The 20,180-nt window shown below is 33.5% G+C and overlaps 1 protein-coding gene across 5 annotated transcripts in view; it reads left to right on the forward strand.

Moving 5' to 3' along the window:
• Positions 1 to 20,180, forward strand: part of CBLB (Cbl proto-oncogene B) — a 214,784-nt gene that overhangs the window by 118,581 nt on the left and 76,023 nt on the right. For all 5 annotated transcript variants that reach the window (XM_058731522.1, XM_058731523.1, XM_058731521.1 and 2 more), the window contains 4 exons: positions 395 to 516; positions 3,853 to 3,990; positions 7,501 to 7,588; positions 10,392 to 10,523. In XM_058731522.1, the coding sequence (XP_058587505.1) occupies positions 395 to 516; positions 3,853 to 3,990; positions 7,501 to 7,588; positions 10,392 to 10,523 (480 nt within the window). The remainder of the gene's footprint in view (positions 1 to 394; positions 517 to 3,852; positions 3,991 to 7,500; positions 7,589 to 10,391; positions 10,524 to 20,180) is intronic.

Consider the following 20,180-nt stretch of genomic DNA (forward strand, 5'->3'; position numbering starts at 1 on the left):
GATAGGCACAGAAAGGGAGCTGGACATCAACCCTGTGAAGCTCTCCTGGACCATTTATAAGGACTTTGGCTTTTACTCACAGTTAGAGGGTTTTAAACAGGAGAGTGATGTGTGTTAGGTTCCAAAGTGATCACAAATGCTGTATTAGGAATAGAACTTGTAAAGAAATTGTGTGTTTTTTTCTGTTTTGTTCTCTGTATTCCGTCCTACTTTCTGCCTAATATTTCTCCAAAATAGAAGAAGGTATTACATGTTTGCTGTTAGGCATTGAAGGTTGACCTAAGCCACATGAACTCATCCAGGAGATTTCAGTAACTATTATTAAATGATGGGTTGGCATATAATTGATAATTGATAATCTAGATAATATCTTTTCATTTATTCATATTTTTAGCCTTGGGGCTCTATTTTACGGAATTGGAATTTCTTAGCTGTAACACATCCAGGTTACATGGCATTTCTCACATATGATGAAGTTAAAGCACGACTACAGAAATACAGCACCAAACCCGGAAGGTAAGACTCTTTAACAGTAATATTATGAGGTATATCTAATGATGAAGAGTTCTCTCTAGGTCATTCTTAGGTAAATCAGTAACACCCAGGTGAGTGGAGGGAGGGAAGGAAATGCTAATAGGGCTCCTGGTACTTCTTAATTGTGTCCTTTAAACTGATTTTGTTGTGCTGGTACTGAAACTGTGTTCATAAAGTAAAAGAGGATGTGATACCATGTAATTTGATAAACTTAAAATTTCATTAAGTCTCAGAGCTCTGATTTTTCAAATTAGAGTAGGGTATTAGCATATTGTCTGTTTTCATGACACCTGTGTTTGTGTATAAAATTGTATGTGTATATTTGAATACTTAACTATTGTGCTAAACACAAAGTAAATCAGTTTCATGTTCATTATTTTAAAGTATTTTTCACGATATTTAATTTGGTTCAATGATAAACACATAATGATATGTAAATACATATGAACAAATATAAGTATATATATACGTTTACCTATACATACATGATAAACGCATGTAAACATATATATAAGCCCATTGTTACAATCCAACCAATTTCATGTCCGTAAGAATTTCTTCCAGAATACCTTATGCTTCTTTATAGCTTCAGAATTTATGTTTTATTTTCCAGATGATGAAACTGGGTAAAACAGAGATTGGCTGTTTTTGTCAGTCCCTGTGGCTTTGGCTGAGAAATCATACTTTATTAATGTCAAATCTGGGATCAAAAAGTCTGTCTCCTGGTTTGTGCATTTTCCCCACGTCCCACTTAGAAATGTGTTAGGTACCTAGTAGGCATTTGTACTATGGTAAGCAGTGAGCTGGATGTGGCAGCAATGAGAGTGGAGACCTGTCCTCACACTCACATTTTAGTAGGAGATGCCATTCCAACATCCATGAGTACACTGATTTCCATATGGGAGTCATTTCATTGTAGGAATGAATTTCTTTGTTTTTTTTAAGGCTGCATTTTTCTTCTAATACCATTTTTATTTGATTTGTAATGCAAATGGTGTTTGTTCTTTAACAAACTAGTTTATAGTACAAGCCAGTGCTGTTGATTCCTTTTTCTCTGCCATAATGAAAATCTCCATCTTTTTTATATTTTCAAACATTTATATGTATATAAAAAGAAGGCAGGGGGTACAGAAAACAGTTTAGTTCCTGTGCAAGTCTTCTGTGTAGACTAAGGATTAGAGTTGGTTCTCATTGAGATTTTGATGGTGGCTTAAATGACTCATTCTGTTTTGGTCAAGGATCTCTCATAGCCAGATTTTTCCATAACTTCTATTCCATAGATTGGCATCAAAGTATCTTCTTGTTCTTGGAGTATGATTTGAAAGATGGGCTATGTTTAGAATTACACAATCATACAAATTTAACCCAGAAGTTATTTGGGAAATTAAGAAACCAAGTCCCTTTTGTGTTCTCTTGTTCAAGATCACAGAGATAAATAATGTTGGAAGAGAACATTGTTGGGAGCAAAAGCCAGGCCTCATCACTATTGGAATAGTTCTCTTAATAAAAGGACAGCGCCCTCCGAAAGGATGTCTTCCTTTCCTTCCCAGCTTGCCCTGTAACAATTTATTCTGCTAGGTTTTAGGCAAAGATGAAATGGTCAGTCTGTGGTAAATTGTTATGTGTAAAGTGGGATGTGGTATTTAAAATGTAAAGTTTGGGCGCCTGGGTGGCGCAGTCGGTTAAGCGTCCGACTTCAGCCAGGTCACGATCTCGCGGTCCGTGAGTTCGAGCCCCGCGTCAGGCTCTGGGCCGATGGCTCGGAGCCTGGAGCCTGTTTCCGATTCTGTGTCTCCCTCTCTCTCTGCCCCTCCCTCGTTCATGCTCTGTCTCTCTCTGTCCCAAAAATAAATTAAAAATGTTGAAAAATAAAAAAAAATAAAAAAAAATAAAATGTAAAGTTTAGGAAAACTCAGTGAACAAATAATTTTGATAAGTACTTGTTTTGCGGAATACCTGCTAAACTGTTACTTCCTCTTGGAAAGTATTTCTTTTCCTTGGCTTCATGGTACAGAAAATAGTGGGGCCTATTCCAAGGACATTTGAGTCTCTCTCGTTTTGCTTTTTTGGGGATCCAGCTGACAACCATAAATCTGTGTGCAATTATTTTGACTATGATTCTGATTAAGGATTCCATTAATTGGCAGGATGATATTCTATTTTCAGGCTCTCTAGGAGAATATGTTTTTGGACTTTCTTGAAGAGTCCTTTCCAAAGGATCTAAAACGAGTATGAAGTTCTTCGTATCTAAAAACCACAACTTCTTCCTTTCTTTAAGAACCCAGTTTTCTTTGAAAATGAAACTACATTGCAGTGCTAAAGATACAAGTTAATTAGATTCAATAGCTGTTACATATGTTAAGTATCCTGTAAAGTTATTTTTATAACACTTGGTTCATCAGTAACTAATGTTTATTAGGAGAGAGGAATTTGTCACATACGTATAGCAATCACGGTACTCAAATATAGCAGATTGTTGACCTACTTTTGAGCTACTTAAGGGGTTATAAAATCCACATATAGTTTTCATGGTGGCAAGATTGAGTGCAATACACTTAAACGTAAATGAGCTAAAATGAAATAAGTAGATAGCTATGTTAATAAATAAATAACAATGAATTCAAAACCAAGTCAGTGTCTGTCATCAATTTGATTTATATTTTTGAACTATTTTGCCTTCCTGTTGCAAGACATTGAACTGGACAGGGTTAGACGGCAGCCATGAACTTAATCTAGTTTGCCGTCTCATTAATACAGTTGGGCACTTTTGATCTTTCATTTAAGGGTGAATGGCTGAAATGCTTGAAAGAAAAGTTATTATTTGCAAACAAGTCATTAACAACAAAATATGGATAGTTTTAAAGTTTCAAAGTAATATATTGAATTACACAGTATAAATTGACTCAGTTTCTGTCTGAGGTGACAAATTAAATTGTTACTTCTTTATTTTTTACTTTCCAAAAATGATTCAGGTCCTAGCTGTTTCATGCCATCAACTGTTTCATATAGGGCACCTGCTGATGGGGATGGCAGTAGAACCTTTGATGCTCAAGTACATCAACTTCAGTTCTTTTGTCCTATAGCCCTGGAGGTATTTAAATGGAATTATTATCAGAGCTTCTTATACAGTTCAATGAAGGGAGTTTTACAGATCAATGAATGGAGAAGGACAGCTTCTTAAAATAAGAAGATAGAAACTTATTTCAGATTTTCTAAATTATTCTGTTTATTCTTTGACTTTAAAAAAATCTAAGAGATTGTTTAGTAGTTAGCATACATTCTGAATGTGACTAAACATCATTTTCTCATGTTTTACAGCTACATTTTCCGGTTAAGCTGCACTAGATTGGGACAGTGGGCCATCGGTTATGTGACAGGGGATGGCAATATCTTACAGACCATACCGCATAACAAGCCCTTATTTCAAGCCCTGATTGACGGCAGCAGGGAAGGATTGTGAGTATGAGAAATGGGAGTCAGGGTGCTTATTATTCCCCAATTTGAAAGATAGACACTGCTTTGCGATGGAGAGAAAAGATCGTCTGATGATCTGGCTGTTTTGCTTTGTTTTATTTTGTTTTTTCAAGATTAAGGAATGGGTGCTCCTTACTTTTTACTGTTCATCTCTTAAAATAGCCATTTTAAGGTAACCGATTTGAATTAAACTATATTTTTTAGGCAATAAATTCCTACATCAAATTAGAACATGAGTTTGTATCCCTCACAGGGAAAAAAAAAAGCACTTAACAGTAGTTTAGAATAGATGAAAAAAACTTATAAGAAGATAATTCTTTTTTTTTTTAATTTTTTTAATGTTTTTATTTATTTTTGAGACAGAGACAGAGCATAAATGGGGAGGGTCAGAGAGAGAGGGAGACACAGAATCTGAAACAGGCTCCAGGCTCTGAGCTGTCAGCACAGAGCCCGACGTGGGGCTCGAACTCACAGACTGTGAGATCATGACCTGAGCCGAAGTCGGACGCTTAACCAACTGAGCCACCCAGGCGCCCCAGAAGATAATTCTTTAAAATAACTGACTTCTGTTGCTTCATGTAACCCTCAAATTGCTAGTTTTACTTTTTGACCAGTAGTAACAGATTTTCTGTTTCTTCTTCTTACCTTTTTCTCACTCCTTCCTTTCCTTTTGTCTTTGTGTCTGTCTTCTGATATTAAATCCTTGCTCCAGAATTATGTTGGTAGCTGAATTCAGTTTATCTTAAGCTATTATTTTTTTAAATTTAAAAATAAGTTTTCCTTTTTTTTTTTTTTTTTAGAGTAAGAATATCTTTTTTCCTCCACAAAGTGTAGATAATCTGATAGGTGCCTTCATAGTAAATACCTCTCTTTCATTTTAGTCATTGTAGTCTATGTGCCATTCCCTTCATGCTTTTGTTTTATTTTCTATTTTGTTCTATTGTCACATCATTATGCTCACTTTTCTTGCCCTTTGCCTTTGCTAAGTAACTTAGAGACAGATATTCCCTCATTTGCTATAGCACAGTTTGTGATAGAAACCTATCAGGAGAAAGTCCACCAGAGTTAGCAAAGAGCAAATAATTTAAGTTACACCTTTTCTAAAATAATTGCAAAAGAGAAAAAGTGGTGGAATATATGTGAAGGAAAAAAATGCATTTTTTTTATAAGTTATGAACTTTCAAGAAATAGTTACATGAGAATTGTAGGACAAACTAGTACCAAGTGTGTGTTTCTATTTTTTTTTAATTATCATAAATTTTATAGCTTTTGATTCACTGATAACAGGATTTTGTTTTTAAGAAAATGTGCTGTAAAGTTTTACTTTAGAGGTTACGAGTGGGCAAATCTGTAAAGTTAGTAATTTTGATACAGCTTATTTATATTGTTTACAATGCCTTCTATCTGGTTTTTAAAAGCCAATAAAAAATAACAAGTTATATTGTAATCAGTGTTTAGCCTCTGAGCTCCTATGCAAATCAGCTGTTAATATTTACACACACACACCCTTCAGAGGCATTTAGTTAGTTGAATTTGAACTTTAGTGATAGATTACATTAAAATAGGTCAGATTAACATTTTAATCTTACTTAAAAATAGATTAGATTTTTAGATTACATTAAAATAGATATTATTATTTTTGGTATTTTTTTTTTCCCTAAGATGAGTAAAACACAGGATATTATCTGGTCCAGCTATTATCAAGGTCAGCTGTCTTTTCCTTACTTATAGTTAACCCAGTATAGTGTGACATAGGTAATAAAGAAGTTCACTTTGATAACCAGCCAAGATTCTTTATTCCTTACTTGCCATTGAGAGGGTCTCATCAGTACACCCTCATTTACTGAGGACAGTAATCACTGAATTGCCCCTTACACGTTAAATAGAACCTTTTAACCTTTCCTCTAGCAACCTTATTGTTAGTTTTATAATCTTTCAGTTTTGAATTCGTCATAGAATTTATATGTGTTTTTAAAGTGTGATGATGATGAGCAAAATGTTATGTCGTAATTGTTAAATCTGGCCTCATTTTAGGATATAAAAGGAAAGCTACTTACCAACTTTTGCTTAGTGCTCTTCATTTAATAATTGTAGAATTTTAATCCACCCCTGTGATAACACTCTAAATATGTCATTACAAATGTAGTCAACTCCTTTTTCTAAATTGTAAAAAAAAAAAAGAAAATTATCTCACTGATCTGTTCCTTACTGTATGAGAATTATCTGTCATCTAAGTTCAATTATTTTTGTGGCTTTCCTGGGTGAATTTTAACACTTATGAACATATTTATAGACTAAGGATAAATATTTTTTGTTACTCCACAGAAAAGATTTAGTATAGTTTTGCTCCTTAAAATATTGACCACGGTAGTATTACATTCTTAATTTTTCATTGCAGCTAGTTAGAATAGCTCCTAAACAAAATTAACTATACCTTAATCAGTCAGCATGACCCAGCAGTAATGTTACCATTTTGTAAAATCTAAAATAGATATTTACCAACACAATTTCATTTTTGAATGAATGAATGAATAAAGACTTTTAGCACAAAAAGATGGCATAATTACTACCATTTTTAGTTCCAATTTTAATCCTCTGTAATAGTAGAACCTCGGGGTGCCTGGGTGACTCACTGGGTTAAGTGTCTGACTGGAATTTGGCTCAGGTCATGATCTCATGGTTCATGGGATCGAGCCCCAGGTCGGGCTCTGTACTGACAGTGTAGAGCCTGCTTGGGATTCTCTTTCTCCCTGTTTCTCTGTCCCTCCCCTGGGTGCACACATGCTCTTTCTCAAAAAATAAATAAATAAAATTAATAATGGAGCCTCATATTTATAAGTGATTCTGTGTTTGTAGCTTGAAGTAAATGAAACATAATTGTAGCATTTTGTAATTTCTTTAGATGTGTGTGTGTACGTGTGAGTGTGTTGGTGGTGTGTGGCTGTAGACTTGTATGTGTGTGAGAATTTAAATGGAAACACAGAGGATGAGAAACTGGAAAAACAGGAATATCAAAACGGTATTTGCATAACTCTTGTAGGAAACCTGTGGGTTTTAATTCCATTTTTCCCTCAAGTTACTAAGCATGGTGTAAAACGATGCAGTTCACATTAACTGTGCTTCACATGAAAAGACACAATCGTTGCAAATAGGTGTACATTCAGAGTATTTTGGAATAGACTATGAGTGACCAGAAAAAATAAATTTTTAACTTACCTAAAAGACATACAGTAAAAAGTATTTAACTGAAAATGGTTGCTTAGTGGCTGAGTCCATGTTCATCCTGTATTTCTGATATGAAATGATTTCTAGTTTTTAAATGTTCTAAAAGTAACTTGTAATATTATGCAAACAATAGCAAAGCTTCTTGATGTAAGTTACATAAAAAAGAAACTTCAACATGTGGGTTTGAATATAGAAGAATCTGATTAAATCATCTTAAATGCAATTAAAAATTGTGCATTTATAATAAAGTTTCTGTTTATAATCTAGCTATCTTTATCCTGATGGGAGGAGCTATAATCCTGATTTAACTGGATTATGTGAACCTACACCCCATGATCATATAAAAGTTACCCAGGTAAGGACAGTTTCTGGTAATGCATTTATAATTATGTATCTAATATTTTTGAAATAAAAAGCATCCTCTTTTACTGTAGATAAAATTTGGTACCGGCATTTCATGCAAAAGATACTTACAGGAATTCTAAGAGTATTTGAAAAAAATACTTTCTCCATTTTTTGGATAAAAATGTCTGCTGTTAATATTCTTACTTCCAATATAATATTGGCATTTATGCAGAGACATAGATAAACCCATAGATGGGCAGATACATATGAGGAGAGAGTTACAGATTGAGAAAACTCCAAAGAAGATTGGAATAATAATATGCATTAGCTTTTAGAGTCAAATGTGTAATTGAAGTTTATTGAAGGTCCTAATTATATTCTTATAAATCCATTGTTGGCAACCCCATAAATTGAATGAGTGTAGCTTGGTTATAAAGCCTTTCTTGAGGGTGATATTCAGTAATTAATCAAAATCTAAACAAAACCATTTTTGACTCTGGATTCTGTATATACCACTCACATATACACAGAAACATCTGTACATCGGGGTTTTCACTTTAGCAATTTTCCTAAAAATGAAAAATTATAAATACCAAGCTATTTAATCATAGGTTAAGTAAAGCATAGTATATTCATACTGCATTATACTAAAGTCATTACTGAGAGGAAGGTAGCTCTATATACTCACATGGGAACTTCGGCATCTTTATTATATAAAAAAAGTTCCATTACTGTAAAGTTCAATTATATAACATTTCATTTGTAAAGTAACATTACATAAGTTCAATTTCTGGAAAGAAAGAAATTACCATATATGAACATATGAACATACTTTTTAAAAATAAAAATTAAAAACTACCAAACTGGTAACATTACTTAACTGAGGAAGTAAGAAGTTTTAGGGAATTAGGAAGAAGATTGAAGAGAGAAAATGAGTATTTTATTCTATGTTAATCTAGTTTTAAAATACTTTATAATTTAGATATTTTGTGCTTTGTATAATAAATAATAAAAATCAGAATTTACAGATTTGGGGAAGACAAGAGATAATTTTTTTTATTTCTAATTGTCTAGATTTAGTCCCAGTGGTCTTGGTATTATTATGTGAAACACATTTGTTGACATATGTACAGTTGATGGGCAGTTTTTGAAATTTAATATATAATTGACATTATTTTGATTAGGTAAATGATTCTATATGTTCTAACACATGTATGTGAAAGCACACTTGCAAAAATAGTTCCTCTTTTTACAGCCACTGTTTAAAACTATATATATTCAGGAGTAGTATCACCCCATTAAATTATTCATAAATATTTGAATAAGTTACCCCTTAGGTTGCATTGAGTTCTGCATCTGTGATTTTAGCTTATTGTAATGTTTTAAATAATTATAAAGTGGTCCTTTGGGTGTCATAACAATTTAAATACTTATCTATCACTTTAGAGACCTCAGGGACTTAAAATTTATTTATTTATATATTTTAAAAGTTTTGTTTAAGTAACCTCTACCTACACCAAATATAGGGCTTGGATTCACAACCCGAGATCAAAAGCCAGACACCCCAACTTATAATTTAATTTTAATTGCTTTCAGATTTATTTAGTTTTTATCTTGATCCATTATCATCTTTTTTATTTCTGTAAAAATTATACAAACATACATATGTCATACATACATACATACATACAAACATACACAACTTATATATGAATGTGCATGCGTGCATGTGTGTGTATCTTTGTATGTAAGATGTATATATATTTTTCTCATCATGATGATAAGATCTTTTAGTATGCTACAGGCTAAATATTGTCATTTATTTATCCTGCCCAGGGCCAGGTTCCTAATAGACACTTATTGACTAAAACACTGCCTTTTTAAAATGAATTTTAATTACTTTTCTTTGTATCCCTTTTAACACCTTTTGTTTTCATATTTTCTTTATACTTACTGATACATTTGTGTCTTCTTTGTGACCTAGAGCTTTTCAATATTTAGACACCAAGAATTTTACTATGCCAAAATGTTCAAAACTAGTTAATCAAGAGAATAGATGTTTCATAAAACAATTTTTGGTTGCTGAAGTGATTAGTTTTCCTGATGGTGCTAGATTGGGAAAACAGTATGCAATTTAGAGTTAGAAATTTAATATAGAATTTGAGGAAAATAATTTAAACTTGTTGAGCCTCAGATATTTTTTTTTTAATCAATGTGTCTTATTATGCTTTGGAGATTATATGACATAATAAATGTGTACCAAAGTATGTAGCATGCAGGAAGGGCTTGGCAAATGCTGCTTTTCTTCTGTTCCAGAATTTAATGTTCAGTTAGAATAATATATATATATTTTTTATGTATGTATACATTATATATGTTATATATACATATTATATATATATACATTATATATATTATACATATATATTTCCAATGTTGAAGTGAATTTAGGTGAGAATGTGGCATTTACAAAGAAACTAAAGCTATTTATATTTTCTTTTAAAACAGGAAGTTTTGTCTTTTGAGTCACTATTAATGCAAATCCCTTCCTAAAGGAACAGTACAAAACATTAAGTAGTCTGAAGTATTACAAAAGCTTATAAAATTGCTGATATAAGCTCAAATGTTTTAAAAAATGATTTTGTCGACCAAATTGTGATTACCAATTTAAAACATGTCTTAAGTAGTAACATTCCTGACAGGATCAAGTGTGAGGCATTTACTGTAAGTCATTGTATTTGAGAAAATTCAGTAGTACCAGTTCATGTTAGAAATACATTAACTTTGCCTTTTTCCCCCCCCCCAAATTCCAGGAACAATATGAATTATATTGTGAAATGGGCTCCACTTTTCAGCTTTGTAAAATTTGTGCTGAGAACGACAAAGATGTCAAGATTGAGCCTTGTGGGCATTTGATGTGCACCTCTTGCCTTACAGCATGGCAGGTATAATCAAGATTTAATGAGCAACACTCATGTCTTCCTTATATTCTCTGTTGCTATTTCTCTTTTCAGTTTTCTTCATCTTAATCATTCAGCAAATGATCTGATAAGTGCTTTCTTGGAGTAATTTGAAAAATCTCATGCGTTTGATTTTCTGTCTTATATAATTTCATTTTTCTTGCTGGCTGTGTTTTATATTGTTTCTTTTGCATGTACAATTTAATTTTAGGATTTAGTCATGAGTAGTTTGTAACTCTGTGACACCACTGATTTCAGAATGTCACATCAGTATTTCCAACTAATCATATTGATGTGATTTATGGTGGGTCAGATTCTATTTATAGTAGGTCACCTTCTGAAGCAAAATAAATCCCAGGAAATAAATCTTATGTTGATGTTTCAGCAGGCCCTTTTCCTAGGAGGAGATGTGGCTCCTATGTCATGTATATCAGTGGCTGCGAATGGGAAAATCTGATGGGGAAAGTCTCCCGAATACTTACAGTTCTCACAGAAGCAGGCATAACATTTTCCAGTTTACCGAAGCAGAATCCAAGTTACCTCTTATGCAGATATTCAGTAAATACCAATTGGTTTGATGTTTTAGAATAAGACCCAGAGAATAACTAGTTTCCTCATGGGCTTTCTTCTGTTTCTTTATCTGTAACAGAGGTTGTGGGTTGAAAGTGAGTCTGGACAGATTTCCAGTTTTGAATATTTGAAGGATTCACAGAAGATTTTGATCAAGTCATTTTTTCACTGCTGTTTAACATAGTATCGAAAGTCAATATTGTTGATGGGGTTAAGAAAGCAAGTAATTCAATTTTCAAACCTTTTTAGAAATTTAGATCTGCTATATTGAGTATATAATCGACATCCCTACCCTATTCCTGAGCCCTGTCAGGCTTGATCTTCTGTCTAACCAATAGCCTCGGCATTGCCTGTGGAAGAGGGGTAGCCTTAGAGTCTCAGGCCAGGAGAATGCAGGCCCAGGAGCACTGGTGCTGTTGAGCTCATTACTTGGTAATAACATATAATGGTTTTCACAATCTTATGAAAAAGAACACCTTCTTCCTTTGGGGAGGTTTGAAAGATGGAAGAAGCAAAAGAGGAAGAACTAGAAAGTGAGTTAAATTTGATTTACTTTTTCAATGCCATTTCTGAACTCCCAGACATTTTTGCCACCTCAGTAAAAATTGTTCAACATCCCTACTCTTCTTTCAGTGTGCATAGGTTTGTATTTTACTTAGGTTTTCCTTGATCTACTCTCCCTAATTTCCCTTTATCCCTTCATGATGTTGGTGAATTTTGTGTAGTACAGGGAGAAGGTGGAGGAAGAGGGATGCTCAGTGTGGCATCAGCAAACTCATTCTCAGTGTGTAGGCACTTGATTGCTGTGTAAGTTATGTTAATAATTGCTCTGCGGACGTAACAATGTCTTTTTATAAATGACTTTCAACAAGTTATGCTGGTAGAAGAGAGAACTATGTTTGCAAGTGTATTTCACATCAATCAGTAGAAAATAATACAGAGATATTGAGTCAGTGCCTGACAGATAGGACTGTGTCTGTTATGATGATTTGCTTTACCTGATAACCCATTCGGTATCTCAGGGTAAGTAGAGGCCAATTATATTTGTCACAGTTGGATTGTGACTTTGTATTGACTTATGCCTTCAGGGTGGTTGTATGGTTTTCACGGGTACAAAGAAACTAAAACTTTATATTTCTTCCTAAAGAAAACCAGAATTTTAGGCTGGTACAAAATCCCAGTGCTCTGTGGCAGTATGCTTGGTTTTGGCCTCTACTCTCGGGGCCTTAGTCTGGGAGCATACACATATTTACATATGGCAGGACTTGGCGCCTTTAACTTGCTACCTACCTGGTATTTGGAAGTTAAGTGGGTTAAAAGTCAGAAGCTCCCATTAGTTTGGAAGAAACCTTTGATTAATAAAGATTGTTTAAAGCATAATACAAAATAGCTGTTTACCTCGAAGCCCAGAGTAAGTAAAACAGTATGACTGAATATAAAACAAACAGATTTTATTTATTTTAATTTTTGTATACAGCTTGAAAGAAATTTATGTTTAAAATTTCAGGGACAATAGTATACATTCTATTCAGTAAGTTTGTAAACTATTTGCAACAGGTATGTTGTGTGCAAAAGACACAGGAATGTTTCCCTGTCGCCATGACTGTGTTATTAATCCTTTGTCCCTTACATCACCACACGTTTCTGTATATTACTGTGTATTCTCCAAATGGTACAGCTCCTCAGTGCCTTGATTCACTTCATGATTTCTAATACTGGTCTAATGGCCTTAATTAAGATGTGCCCAGTCATATTTGTAAATTGTTAACATTTACTTTTTTTTTTTTTTTTACTCTGAAGTAGTTCTCAATTTTACTTTTAGAAATTGAGGAACTGAATAAATTGCCAAGCACTGGAAACAGTCTTTGAGTAAAATTTTAGCAGAAGGTCATTATAAAGTGCAGTAGTAGTTTAGTAAGTGAACTAAACAAAAAAAAATGACAAATGAAAAAGTACTCAGAAAGTTGAAATAATAATCAGATTATATCACACTGTTATTAGCAAATAATGTTATTTTAATCTGGTCATAGAAATTTGCATATAGGCTAATGGAAAATGTTCAAAAGCATTATTTCAGCATTATTTTTAATTCTTCCCACACAAAATACTTTGTAATTACTAAATATTCTTGTAATTAATAAATGTTCTTGTAATTAAAAAAATTTATGTATGTACCTGTAAACTCTTACCTCATTGTATTGTAAACATTATATATTTACCTATTTCTCTTCTAGAACCTAGTTTAGAATCCCTCTCTTCTAATATTGTTACTCAGTACATATTTATGGACTATATGGTAAATAGTGTAGAGAGAAGACTAAGATTACATTGAAAACATGTTAAATAGATAAATTAGATAAATTGTTGATATTGTAGATCAAATGTCTTAGTTCTTTTCATTTCTCTTCTGAAAACTATCTATGATTTTTTTCAAAGACCTTTTATTATGCTCAAGATCTGAGAATGAATTCTAAGAATTTTAATTCTCAGATTTGTTCTATTCAGTAGCTGCTGGATGATTCCCTTCAACTTTTCACATTTTTATTTTGTCCGCTTATTTTTGAGCCACATTATTTTACGTTTATTGCTTGCAATAATGCTGGCACTAACCTAGAGGCAGTGAAACTGAGTTCCTCTTTATTACTTTTTTAAACCAAAAAAACACACATGGTGATCCCTGATTCATGTTTTCTCTACACTGAAGAATATTGTTCTTGGGCCAGGTTTTAAGAATTCCAAAGTGATATACCATAGTCTTTATGTCTCACTGGGATCTTAGTGGTCAAAGGAAATGTCAACTTTTGAACATTTCCACTTTGGGATAACCTGAATATTTCTACCTCTGCATATAGATTTCACAAAGTAGTACTTCCTGCCAACCAACACATCTGCCCGTTTTCATATAATATGAATAGCAATTTTTGACAATCATTTAAATATGTTACTGTAAAATGCCCATTACTTAATAAAAATCAAATTATTACAAAGTTATTCCAGTTAAAATGCAGTTGACAAACTATAGATCTGCTAAAAAGCCCACCTTATGGCCTCAATCACTGCTCACAGGATTTAACCTAATTGATGGCGAATAGAGAACTAAGAACAGTTATTGAACATTTCTGTAGTTCTGCAGTATATTGTCAGACATTGTATCTAAACTTGTAGATGCAGTGGGAAATGTATGAGTATGAAGTCTGGATAAGAGTACAGCATTCATGTCTCTCTTTTTCAGTGTCTTCCAGATTCAAACTGGTACAGAGCTGTAGTCCATATTTCCTGACTTTAAAGCCAGAGTTTTTGTTGTATATGCTTGTTTCTTTTTTCTAGAGAAAAGGTTGTTTTCCAACTCAATTATGCATAGGCTCGTTTGTTACTTTACTTGAGAGAAGCATACATGGCTTGTTTCATCCATCATTCTCCAACTTCTCAAGTCCATTTACTTATCTTTTTATTTAGGAAACATTCCTGGGCATCTGCTCTGTCCTGGTTCAGTACGAATCTGTGAGCTAGGAAGAATACTTAGACTCAGGCCTGACCCTCAAGAAGTTACAAGTAAATCTGAAAGTTTTATACAGAGGCATGGTATTAATAATAATTACTTGAAATGAGCATCCTGTTATCTTTCAAATTTAATTATGGATTTGAGATATCTTTTGTTACTTTCTACTCTTTTGGTTGGGCATGCTGATAGGAAAAGGATTTTAAAGGTTGCATGTCTGCCAAGAAGCTCTGATAAATCAGAGACCAATAGGAAAGAAATATTAAACCCTGACCATAAAACATTATGTGTCCAGCCAGTATGCATTTTTAGCAAGTCATTCTTCACCAACTTTTCCTTCCATTTGATGCCCTACTTTTGGTTTAATTGAATTCACCGCAAACTTAAATTTTATGTAATTAACGGAAACCCTAAGAAATGCACAGTAGCGGTGTCACTTAGTTGTTACAGGCTGCAAGTGGTTACCCTTTAATTTTTGTCATAATGGCCCATTAGTCATGCCTCTGAAGAGGTGTCAGATACTTCTTTCTCCTTCTGAAACATCTGTGTTATTTAATAAATTGAATAAGCAAGGCAGAGTTTGCACAGAATACTAAATAAGTTGGATAATCAACTCTCTAGAGGCAATCTTTGAAGCAATCTCTCTCTGGGTGCGGCTTTTCTGTTCTGTCTTTGGCAATAAGACCTGCAGAGTTTTCTTTCACTTCCTTGCTGTTCCATAGATATTAACAAAACATTTTTCTTCTTCATCCAGAACTCCTCCATATCTTCCTTTTTGTAGCAGCATATTGAGCAGCAGTGATGGTGCAGGCTTACTACATGAGGTGTAAAGTAAGGGGCTCTTTTCATACGGTTTGTTTTGTTTTGTTTTTTTGTTTTTTGCTCCAGGAATCTAGAAAATGGCTTCTGAGCTTGTGAATGGCACAAATTCCAAACTGTGTTCTTCAAATCTTCAAAATAAAAATGGATAGGGGCACCTGGGTGGCTCAGTCAGTTGAGCAACTGACTTCGGCTCAGGTCATGCTCTTGCGTTTTGTGAGTTCGAGCCTCGCGTCAGGCTCTGTGCTGACAGCTCAGAGCCTGGAGCCTGCCTTGGATTCTGTGTCTCCCTCTCTCTCTGCCCCTCCCCCACTCATGCTCTGTCTCAGAAATAAACATTTTAAAAAATTCAAAATAAAAATGGATACATATATATCAGTTGGATATGCAGCCTTGTTTTGAATTACTGCCAAGGACTTTAATTCAATTAAAAGTAAAATTAACTTTTTCCTGTGATTATTACTTCTGTACTTTTTCCAAATAATTTAAAGGAAAGATATTAGAATGTTCAAAATAATATTTCAGAGTCATTAGATGAAAATCAGTAAGCCCTGATTTTAATATGGAATATGATTAAAGAGATTTATGAATGTCCCATATTTAGAGAGCGTTGTGGGGCAAAAAATGTGTAGTTACCTAAGAGAGGAGAGAAGCCAGCTCACATGGTCACATTTAAGGCACAAAGAAATAATCTTTTTCTGTATCTTCCCTCAAAAGCAATCAACCTTCACATTTCTAGCCTCAGTGTAATTTTGTAACCTTAGTACTACAAATAATAAAATTATATTTGCCTATAAGAATGTTGTAAATTGGTATTTCTCCCCTTGATTACATGTTGTGTCTTTTTGTATAAAAGTGATAAAGTGTTGGAGCTCCTGTTTCACTGTGGGAGTGATGAGGGGCTACTAGAGTCATTAAAAGATGTTACAATTATTTCATGAACTACAGTGATGACAGTAGGAATGAAAGGGAGGAGAAAATAAAATTTGGTAGAGCAAATGCTTGAGTCCAGTGACTGTATCAAATGGGGTCTGACTGTATCGTGCTGTGCCTGGACAATAGCAGGTATTGGCACCTGGGAAACATTTTCAGTTGGATCTAACAAAGGCCTTTAATAGGTGCTTCAACAGTTGACTCCCTTAAATAAAGCATCCTCAGAATGCAAACGCATAAACTTCATGAATTAACATTTTAAATTGGGTTCTAGCAACAACTATTTTGAAAGCTCTTACTATGTAAAAATATATCCCAAGGAATCCTATAATTACTAGGACAAGTTTTTCATCTTCATTAAAAGCTGAAACCTTTCAATTTGAGTGAATAGGATATTTATTGATTAAAGTAGTTTCGTAATTTGAACAGTAGGGTTTTTTTTTTCATTTTTGAATGATCAATAGTAGGCAGCTACTTTTAAACTTCATCTTAACCTAGGTTATGAATCTGATCCTAAGGAACTACATCCTGATGCTGCAGTGTAGGACAGTGGTAGTGTAGTGATGAAATGATTCGATTCATATAACAGGCCACCTGAATGTAATTTCCTGCACACAGATGCTTAGCTATGTGACCTCCATCAAATTATATAAACTCTCATTTTTCTATTGGTAAAATGAGGATGGTAATTGTACCTACTTCATAGGGTTAAATGAATTAATACGTGTATAGTGTTTTCAACAGTGCCTGGAATCTTAGTATTGTTCCTAATGTAGTACCTGATAGTATCATTTAGGAAACTGTCTCATATTTCTGATTATTCTTAATTTATGAACATTGGCGATTCTGTGGTTTAAAAGTAGTTTAAAAATTGCATTCATTTCATAAGGTGGGAATTCTTGTGGATGTGTGAATTTTTTCAGATGTTAAGACATGTTTCTTCAGGTATCTTACTATACTAATTTGCTTTTGAAATTATCTTTGTAGTAATTCTGCCAGTATTTGCATAGCACTTTGAAAGATTTGAATTAATTTATTTTTGAGATATCCCTTAAATTGTACATTCCCTCATTACACCCTACAGAATAAGATGAATAGCTTACCCAGGATCACACAGCTGTAATTGGTGGGTGTAGGGTTCCAATTCAAGTGTCCTGATTCAGAATGTCTGTGCTTTCTTTCTGACTTGGTGTTTTCATGGGCCTCACAAGTTAAAACCAGAAGAGCCTAGATTCACCAATGTCTTTTTTCCTTGTTCATCATAAGAGAGCACCAAAACCAACCATCTCTTTCACTCTGAGTCATTTGTTGTAAGATTACTATTAACTCTCTTATATGTTCTTTTAACAAGTTATTGAATTTCTGTGGGAAATATTGTGCTCTAAAAATGCTTAATATGGACCCAATTTGTTCTCAGGATATGTATATATGTATCTATCCAGTTATTCACTTATTTATAATTGTTCCATGGCTTGCAGAAATGATTTATGGTAACTTCAAATCTATATGAAATATTAGCAAAGTAATATAAATTAGAAGTTACTGCTACAGAAAGCGCACACACACACACACACACACACACACACACACACACAGACTAAAAAAAGTATAAAATGCACTCCAAAATGAGACTCAAGAAGTCCTATTATTTTTTAGGGTTCTCTATGTATATTGTGTATGTGGAAAGCCCTGTAGTGATTAACCTTAAAACAAAGTGTGACCTCTAATAATCATCTTGAGAGCAAATAAATTGCACTATATATAGTGTGTCTTTAAAAAATTAAGGTATTTAAGAGGTAAAATCCATATGAACAGTATATAAACAGAAAGCATATGGAAGCTGACCAATACATGATGATGATGATGATGATGATGATGATGATGATGGTGGTGGTGGTGGTGATGAGATACTGATATTTACTTGGATTTTTACATAAGGTGTTACTATGGGAATGGGCAATTTGGGAAGTTAAAGAATTTTTTTCTATTTTTCTGTAAAATGTTAATTTGTTCTCAGATACCTAAAGTTATATTTATGTTTACTATTATTAACAATATTCATGGTTGGCATGGGAGTCTGAATTACTTTGTCATGAGCATATTACATAGTTAACATTTCAGATGAGTGTAGTACTCTCTGATAACTTATATATCTTTGGTTTGGAAGTATTTCTTATTTGAGGAAGTAAAATCTACTGAGTCCATTAGAATGGATGGAGTCCCAAATGCTTCCTCTTAACATTCTCAGAATGTGAATATGTTGAGGACTAGAAAAGGAATTATTGGTTTTCTTTATTAACATATGTTCCTTGATCTTGCATTAAGTATATGTTGACAGAAACATTATTTTAATTATTGAGGCACAATCCTGATGAGTTATATGTCTATCGAAGACATTCTTCATGTGTATTCAATCAACCATATGACAGAAACTAGGGCAGAGTATCAAAGTGGCATTTGAGAATTTATAGTTAGACTTAATTTGCATATGGCAGTATTTAGTTTACAGAGAAAGAGTGATGGGTGAAGTCATATTAGAGTAAATATCATTAAGGAGACACGTTCATTGTGATCTATGTCTGCAAATCAAAGTGGATGTACATTGCAGCTGGGTTTTGGGGGGATTTTTTTTGTTTTTCATTCAGTGAGTAATGTGAGCCCTCTACAAAGATAAAGCTAAACAGAAAATATTTTTTGTGATGTGTACTCACAAAACAGCTACTCTAACATACATCAGTAATTTGTATAGTATTAAACTTTCAGATAGCAGAGATGGAGGAAATCTAAATTCAGGTATTGAAGAGCTAGCTATTCCTAATCTTTCTCTTGGTACCACCAAGATGCTGTTATTACCTCCCCCTGCTCTCTTTCCGAACCCCTCTTTTCAGTTACCCTCTGTCGGGAGCTCCAAGTCATCCTTACCAAAGCAATGTGCAAAGTGACATTGAAATTTCTAAGAGAAACTTTTGTAGCTGAGTGCTGTGGCATAAACGTTGTGGGCACTGTACTAAAAAATAATGACTTTAATATTTACATCAAGGGCACTAATTTTTAGTTATGGTAATTATACTTTAGTTAAGTCTTAATAAATTTTTCTGTTTTTAGATACACACTAAAACATTATAGATGAATTTATGTAATGTATAGGATATGCTTCAGAATAATCCAAGTGAGTAAGTGGAAGGTACAGATGGAACAAGATTGGACATGAACTGATAGTTGTTAGAGTGGAGTGGTAGGTGTATACAAACTTATTACCCTTTTCTCTCTACTTCTGTATATGTTTCAGATTTTCTATATATATATATTTTAACATATGAACAAATGATGTGTCTGCTTAGGGCCCAGAGTCCTACTTTCTATCCTTCGTGCACTAAAGACACACAAGGAACATCTTTCCTATCTTGCCCTTATATATTAGACTATCTTTTTGAAATTATCTTACATAGATCTGTTAGAAAATTCCATTACAGTCACAGAATATGGATCCCTTTTGACTTTTCTGATAAGGGGATTTTATCTAGATGACAACATATTGAATATGCACTTACGTTTAATGTTCCTGTTAACGAAAGACAGGAGAATGGTTTAGCTTTCCTTAAGTATTTATTCCTGTGTTAGGAAATGTTAATGTAATATAAAATAATTAAGGCGTAGATTTATCATCTGTTGTAGAATGATGGAGCAAAATATTTAAGTTGCCTTGAAGCGCACCAGCTTAAGCATATGCAGCAATAAACATCAAAGGATTTTGTTGTCAGCATGCCTGTATTTCTCCACAGCACCTTAGTTCAACTACTTTACCATTCCAAGTTTCTTTC

The sequence above is a fragment of the Neofelis nebulosa genome, chromosome 5 (genome assembly GCF_028018385.1).
Source record: "Neofelis nebulosa isolate mNeoNeb1 chromosome 5, mNeoNeb1.pri, whole genome shotgun sequence".
NCBI lineage: Eukaryota > Metazoa > Chordata > Mammalia > Carnivora > Felidae > Neofelis > Neofelis nebulosa.